Source organism: Phaseolus vulgaris, chromosome 4, assembly GCF_051622355.1.
Source record: "Phaseolus vulgaris cultivar YP4 chromosome 4, ASM5162235v1, whole genome shotgun sequence".
Classification (NCBI taxonomy): domain Eukaryota; kingdom Viridiplantae; phylum Streptophyta; class Magnoliopsida; order Fabales; family Fabaceae; genus Phaseolus; species Phaseolus vulgaris.
In genome coordinates, this window is record NC_143501.1 from 6,742,299 (window position 1) to 6,750,772 (window position 8,474).

At 30.8% G+C, this 8,474-nt stretch overlaps 1 protein-coding gene across 1 annotated transcript; it reads right to left on the bottom strand.

The window, feature by feature from the left end:
- Positions 1–4,465: 4,465 nt before the first annotated feature.
- On the bottom strand, positions 4,466–6,401 carry LOC137836389 (7-deoxyloganetin glucosyltransferase). Its single transcript, XM_068645116.2, has 2 exons — positions 5,873–6,401; positions 4,466–5,448 (listed from the first exon to the last, which is right to left on the bottom strand). The coding sequence occupies exons 1-2, from the start codon at positions 6,399–6,401 to the stop codon at positions 4,517–4,519; spliced, it is 1,461 nt and encodes a 486-aa protein (XP_068501217.2). The 3' UTR covers positions 4,466–4,516.
- Between the last annotated feature and the right edge of the window lie 2,073 nt (positions 6,402–8,474).

Sequence of the window (8,474 nt, forward strand, 5' to 3'; positions counted from 1 at the left end):
ATTAATATAAATGTAAATATTTATTATAAATATTAATTATAGTATTTATATTAATTATAAATATTAATTATCATTATAAGATCAATTTTAACATTAATGGATTTTATAATTATAATTAATATTTATAAACAAATATTATATTTATATTAATTATATATATTTATTATAATTATGTTATAATATTTATTAAAATCATGTTATAATATTTATTATAATCATGTTATAATATTTATTATAATTATGTTATTATTTTTATTATAATTATGTTATAATATTTATTATAATTATCTTTTAATATTTATTATAATTATGTTATAATATTTATTATAATTATGTTATAATATTTGTTATAATTATGTTATAATATTTATTATAATTATATTGTAATAAATTTTAATTAAGTTTAAAAAAGGTTTGCAACAGCTGTAGAGTCAAGTTTTGTGGGGTGAATGTGATAAGCACCCAAACTTTTAATGACTTTGGGCCTTATGTATCTTAGGTCTCTTTTCTGTTTGCACCAAGCCCAACACACATTTTATTTCTATCTATATTTATAATACATGGCTGCATTAAATGCAAGCAAGAATAGGAATATTCTAACACTTTACTTTACTCTTTTTTTTCTATGGCAAACCTAGGTGCCTTGTTCACCCTTAAATAAAACACAAAATCTCAAATATGGAATCAGATTTTTTTTTATAGTTTATCGTAACGAGAGTTTGTTGAACTTACCAGGTCATTTGTTGACAGATCACTATCGGATCACCTATAATATATAGTTCCACACACGAGTTTGAGGGTCTCAGCGTAAGGAGTGTGTTGGAGATCTCACATCAAATATAGATAAAAACATTTCATAGTATAGAAGTGGGTGTAAACCTCACCTTATAAAACGGTTTTATAAGGTTGACTTAAGCTTAAATGTGAGGTTTACACCCACTTATATACTATGAAAAGTTCTTATCTCTAGTCGATTCGAGATTTCCAACACACCTCCCTCATGCCGAGACCTTCCAACTCATCTATCAAGTATCCAACTATGCATACCTTCTTTACCCTACGTTCTTGCTTATTTTTGGACAATCTCTTATGATGTTGCTAATTTCTTTCTCTTTATTCTTAGAATTCTAGATCATATTCACAAGTTGTTGCAGTTGTTCAAACCCAAAGACTTTCATTACCTATTCATTAAGAGTCTCTTCTTACGTAAACTTTTCTTTCTCAGTTTCATTTTTTTCATCCTTTTCAAAGGCATTTGTAGCGTAACTAGCTTTCTGTTTCATCCATGGTGGAAATCCATGCTTTGAATAACATTCGTCAGCCATGTGGTTTATCTTGTTGCAGAAAGAACATTGTTTTCCATAGTTATTTCCTCTTCCTCTTCCATAGTTGTGCCACTCATGATTGCCATTGTTGATTGTGTTGTTTGTTCTTTCTTGGTTCACGTTGTTTCAAGACCTCCGTGCCTATTCCCATGCTCTCATTGATGACTTTTTACGACAAGTGCACTACGTTGTCAAAAGTAATAATATGTCCCTAAGGACGAATATCGAACTCACAATGAACAATTGAATAATTAAGTAAAATATTCGCTAAATATAAAAGAGAATAATGAAAGTTTGTTGGAATTTGTTGTGATAACAATCATTAACAAGAAAACAAGGTAAAGAGTTATTGCTTCAATTGGAAAAATAGGGATTGAATTTCATCTTTCCCACTCTTTTGTATTTTGATTAATCATGATAATATGGTGTCCTCCATAGAGCAAAAGCAAGGTATGTTAATTTTATTCCACCTCTTCTCCATTTGTTTCACACTAAGCGAATGGTAAAAGTAGGAAAACGAAGAACTCACCCAATAATTCCTCCAATACAGTCATAGAATTGCTATATTTCTGGAAAAAGTTTCTAGAAACTTATTCAATTCTATAATCTCGTAATCCCTCAATGCCATCCCCAAACTCCCACAACTATTGCCAATATAGGAATTCAAATTCTCAATCATCTTCGCTATAGCGTTAAACGCGCTCTTCGCACCATGGATTCTACCAATTCGGTTTTGTCCAAATACAGCATGTGCACCTGCTCCACGACAACCACACACTTGAGCAGGAACAGTTGCTCAAAGCTCAACCGGGACGTGGCCAAAACCCTAGCAAGGCCGCGACCCGAGCCGAAGAAGCGCTTCACTCTGGAAGCGGCGTTGAGCACTCGGATCTTTTAGACGAGAGTGGCGCATGCCGCAAGCCTGCCGTAGAGCACGGTGAGGCGTGCGATTTCGCGGTGGAAGTTGAAGTTGTCTGGCGTGGGGGTGAGACCTTCAAGGTCTCTGTGGAGATTCTAGCGACTTGAAATTTGGAGGGAGAGAGAGAGGAGATGACGTGGAAAATGAGTTATCGTTTTGAATTTATAATATTATAATATAATTTATACTAGAATTTTGTTTGTATGTTAAAAAAATTAATATATTATATTATTAAAGATTTATTTTAATCATTTACTCTGACTTCGTCTCCTTTCTTCTTGTCGTGCGGTCAACTCCTACCTTAGCTTGCTTCTTTTTCCTTCTTATTACGTCTTCGTCGCACTGCCTCTGATGAATGTTGAATGGGGGTACCTGTAGAAGACACTCTAACGCACAAGTCAACGAAAGGAGTATTCGACACTCGGAAGTATACAGTAATTAATGACGTACTTGCTCCTTAGAATGTGTGCTATTTATATTACCTATAATGGTTTTCCTTATTGGGTCAGGTTAAGGAGTGAGTCCGCGTTTAGGATTGCATTACCTAGTTGCTAATCACGGGATTAGGTTTGTTGAGTCTGTCTAGATGTAATAAGATTTATAAAATCGATTGGTCTATTGGGAATAGGCCTTGGGTCGGAGGTCCGCTAATGGGGCTGAGACTCTGGTTAGTCCGGTCCACACCAATTCATATTGCAACACTCCCATGGAGATGCAGGGAGAAATCTTAGGAGTGTAAAATGCAATTGCCTAAGAGTGCTCTACTTGATTAGGTGCAATTATCAATTTCAACCTACACTCAATCTTTCATAAATATGATGAAAATGCTTCTATGGAATGACGAAAATTACCTTAAATGAAAAGAAATGAGAGTTAATAAAAAATACTAATGAACTTTTTTTTAACACATTTCTGAATTTAAATATTCATAACACATTTTTTAATTCCAGAAATTCATATCCATAATGCATTTTCAAATTTTGTGTTATTGATTTGAATATCTGGAACACATTTTTTAATTCTGAAAACTTTTTTTCAGAATATATTTTCAGATTTGGTTTTCCAAATTTGGATTTCCATAACACATTTTTTAAATATGGAAATTCTTTTTCAAATTGCATTTTCAGATTTTGTGTTTTGAATTTTCTTTTTTAAAATGTATTTTTTACGGTAGATATTTTGACTGTTGAATTATATTTTTTAAATTCTGGATTTTCAAATATGAAATAGAGGGTAATTTTAGAAATTTTGAAAGATAATAGGGTGCAAATTAAAATTGATATGGTGAAGGAAGAATTTGTCTCTGTAAAAAGTTTTTTATAGTTAGATTCAATTTAACTATTTTATATTTTTTTATCTATTTTTTTTTCTAACTTTAAAATGTACCAATTTTGTTCCTTTAAATTATATCAATAAAAGCTTAAGTAAAGTACTTACTTAACCAAAAGTAAAATTATTATAAAACTATAGAGACAAAAACTTTATAAGAACTAAATGCATATTTTATCCTACAAATTATCACTTTTAATTGAAAAGAAAACTATTTCCCTTGAGATTATCATTTTTTTTTTGTAATTTGATTAGTTAAGAAGCAATTATCCTTTTTATTAATAATTAAGTAATCAAATTAATTTAATTTTAATTAATTTTTTACTGTAATTAATTTGATTAATATTAAAAATATAAATGGTAACATAATTAATTATATTTTGAAAATACAAATTTGTATCAAAATTAATTTTGATTAATATTAAAATGTTTCTTTTTTAAAATGTAACTTGTGTTCCTTTAAAACAATTTAAGTTCAAAAACACTAAAAGAAAATCATGAAATAGAAACCAATTTTTAGAGACCAACATAATTAGTTACAATAAGAACTAAAATAGAGACCATTTTAGAAACTAAAAAAAAATTGGTTTCTAAATTAGTTTTTATTATTTTCTATTATTGTTAAATAGTTTCTAAATTGGTATCTAATTAGCAATTAAGGTTTTAACTACCAACTAAAGAAATTATAGTTTAATTTGAGAAAAAAAAATTAGTTTTATAAATAACTTTTTTAGGAAACTAAAAAAAAGCAAAAATAAATAAATTATATTTTAAAACAAAACTTTAAAAAATAATGGTTGTGCATAATTTTTTAATTTATTTTACTAAACTTTTCTTTTATTGTTGTGATGAAGCTAACTTATTTTTGCTTCACAAAGCAACAGATCCAAGATAAATGACTCATCAGAGTTCAGATTTAGAGGAAAAAGAAAAGTTGTTTAATCTAATTTTGTTTGAACAACACTTCACTAATCACTTTGTCCAAGTTCATGAATGAAAGACCACCAGATCTAGTGTCCTCCTCTGCCTTCTTCTTCAACTGCATCACCTTTTGCCTCATCTTCTTTCCTTTCTCTCCCACCATCAATTCATTCACATGTTTCTCCACCTCCTTTCTCTTCACATCAGTGTCAATTTCAATCCCAATGCCCCATTCATTGCAAATATTTCTGCAATTTGTTGGCTGATCAGCAAAAAATGGCCAACACACCATTGGCACACCAGCACAAATGCTTTCAATTGTTGAGTTCCATCCACAATGAGTCAAGAATCCACCAATTGAAGGGTGATTCAGCACTTGCTCTTGTGGACACCAGCTTGCAATTAGAGCTCTATCAGATATTTCATTCACAAACTCAGATGACAAAATCACTGAGCCACCAATCACAAGGTCAGGCCTAATGATCCATAAAAAGGGTCTCTTGCTGTTGGCCAAACCCCAAGCAAACTCCAAAAGTTTCTCTGGAGACATAATCGTGATGCTACCAAAATTCACATAAACAACAGAATTAGGTTCCTTGGAATTAAGCCATTCAAGGCACTCAGTATCTTCCTTCCAGAGATTGGAACCTAAAGATTCCAAATGATTCTGTGGACTTTGATTTAAAAATGATGGGAAAGGGCCAATGGGGTAAACAGAAGGGAGCATAGAAGAGAGAGCTTTCAATGCCTCAGTCTCAAGTTCTTCAGAAGTATTTATAACAGTTGTAGGGGCTTTGAGCACACTATCAGCCATATCAATGATAGATTTTACTGTAAAGTTGTTTGGATCTGTTGTCCTTATAAAGTCAAGCAAGTCCTTCAGTCTAAAGTTTTTCAAACCTGGAATCCAATCTAGTTTGGTGTCCAAATACCCATTTGTCAAATAACTCTCATCTGCAATCATGATCACAAAGCCAATAGTTACAAGTTCCACATAAATACAAATGAACATTTTCTTCGTTAGCATGTATCCATTAGTTACAAATAGTAAAAAAGGCTAACATTGAAATAACATTTCCGTGGACTTTGTTACCTTCAGTTATTATCTCAATTCAAATTGTGATTCTGTCTAGTCTTACCTGATGGATGCTATAACTAATGCTATAAAACTTCTCTAAAGAAAGAAAAGATAAAGTAAAGTAATATTTTCAGTTCAGTTTATCAGAAAAAACCAACAACTGATATCTCAGCAAATACATTACTTGTTATGCACATATACATAATATCGATTGTTGATATTACTTCAATTAGAGGAACCGGATCCGAATTACTCGTGTTGTTCATGCACTTTTTTAAAAGAAAGAGCTTTAATGCATACCTTTGAGTGGTATTAGACCTTTGTCAGAAAGAGTACGGAAGTGCATAATAGACAATAAGGTGGTGGCACTGATTGGTGAAAATAGAAGAATAGGGAGTTCTAGTTCTTGAGCAGCTTGTGTAGTAAAAGTGAAGGAACAATCAGAAACCAAGCAAGTAACTGGAGGTATATTGCCAGCAATTGCAGAATCATTGAGTCTAGCAAGAAGTTCACGAAAGGGTAGGAGAAAGTTCTCTATCACTGATTTAGAAAGGGACACTAAGTCTTGAGTGACATTTACAGCTTCATCTGTGAGGGGAAGACCATCTGGGATTGTCTCAAAATGAAAATCTGGAGAACCATCAAAGGCTTTAAGACCCCTTGAATTGAGCAAGCGTTTGTAGTTGTATTCAGTGTGGACAAAGGTGATGTGAAAGCCTCTAAGATGAAACAACTTTGCTAATCCGTACGAAGGATTGATATGGCCTTGAACTGGATATGGGATCAACACTGCGTGTGGTTTTCTCTCTGCAGGGTTACTCATCTGCATTTCTTTCTTGTAGTGTGAAGAGAGAGCTTTGGAGAATGAGATACAATATGGATAAGCATGTGTTTTTAAGTGGGATGAACCAATATTTATATTCAACTCCTAAACCTGTTAACTACTGTGTTCTGTTTCCCATATGCCAAAACATAAAGTCAAAGGCTCTTTCTCAGTAGAGAATTTTCATCTTTCCCAAAATGTTAACATTGTTGCATAGATTACTTTTCTGCTTTGCAAATCAAAGTAATTTTCAGAGTGTGTTTATTTCAACCGATATAGTATTTAAATTTATGGTTAAATATGATTAGTGTTCCTGTTAGGGAGATGGAACTAGAGAACTGTTGATTGACTTCGTTATCCTCCTTCCAGTCGGGCAGTCCACTCGAACTTCAGTTTTTTCCTTTCACCTTAGCGCTACTTCTTTAGGTTCGTTCTTCTATCCCAGGTGAATGTCGAATGGGGTACTTGCAGAAGACACTCCAAAGCTCAAGTCAGCAAAGAGTATTCTGTCTTCAATTTTAATTTTATTTAGTTTATATAAAAATTTTAAAATTTTAAAAAATATATTATTATCAATATTTTTTTATATTAAAAATATCTTATAATTATAATAAGGAAATATTTATAATTAATATAAATCTAAATATTTATTATAAATATTAATTATAGTATTTATATTAATTATAAATATTAATTATCATTATAAGATCAATTTTAACATTAATGAATTTTATAATTGTAATTAATTATTTATAAACAAATATTATATTTATATTTATTATAATTATGTTATAATATTTATTATATTTATGTTATAATATTTATTATAATTATGTTATAATATTTATTATAATTATGTTATAATATTTATTATAATTATGTTATAATATTTATTGTAATTATGTTGTAATATTTATTATAATTATGTTATAATATTTATTATAATTATGTTATAATATTTATTGTAATTATGTTATAATATTTATTATAATTATGTTATAATATTTATTATAATTATATTGTAATAAATTTTAATTAAGTTTAAAAAAGGTTTGCAAAAGCTGTAGAGTCAAGTTTTGTGGGGTGAATGTGATAAGCACCCAAACTTTTGATGATTTTGGGCCTTATGTATCTTGGGTCTCTTTTCTGTTTGAACCAAGCCCAACACGCATTTTATTTCTATCTATATTTATAATACATGGCGGCATTAAATGGAAGCAAGAATAGTAATATTCTAACACTTTTCTTTACTCTTTTTTTTCTCTAGCAAAACTATGTGCCTTGTTCACCCTTAAATAAAACACAAAATCTCAAATATGGTATCAGAATTTGTTTTATAATTTATCGTATCGAGAGTTTGTTGAACTTATAAGGTCATCTGTTGACAAATCACTATCGGATCACCTATAATATATAGTTCCACGCACGAGTTTGAGGTTCTCAACGTGAGGAGTGTGTTTGAGATCTCACATCCACTATAGATAAGGACTTTTCATAGTATAGAAGTAGGTGTAAACATCACCTTATAAAAGGGTCTTATAAGGTTGACTTAAGCTTAAATGTGAGGTTTGCACCCACTTATATACTATGAAAAGTCTTTTATTACAGTAAATGAAGATGAATAATAATATTCTTTGCCTGATGTGATACTTTAATGTAGCGTATGTAATCGCACGTAATCGTAATGGAGAAAGAGAGGTTTTGATGAACCCTAATTGTAGAGAAAAATAAGTATAAAAGAAACTTTTATTCACTTGTATATTAGAGAGTAAAATACATGGTATATATATATAAGAAAAAGATTAAGACCTAGCTGAAACAGAAAAGGAAAGTTGGGCCAAACAAACAAAGCCCAATAATTTAAAATAGAAAATTAAATATGTTAACACCCCCCTCAAGCTGGGGAGTAGATATTTCTCAGGCCCAGCTTGGATTTGAGAGTAGAGAACTGTGCGGAAGCAAGGGGCTTGGTGAATATGTCAGCAACTTGCATTGCAGAAGTAATGGACAGTAGTTTGAGGAGACCAGAGTTAAGTTTTTCACGAACTAGGTGGCAATCAATTTCGATGTGCTTGGTTC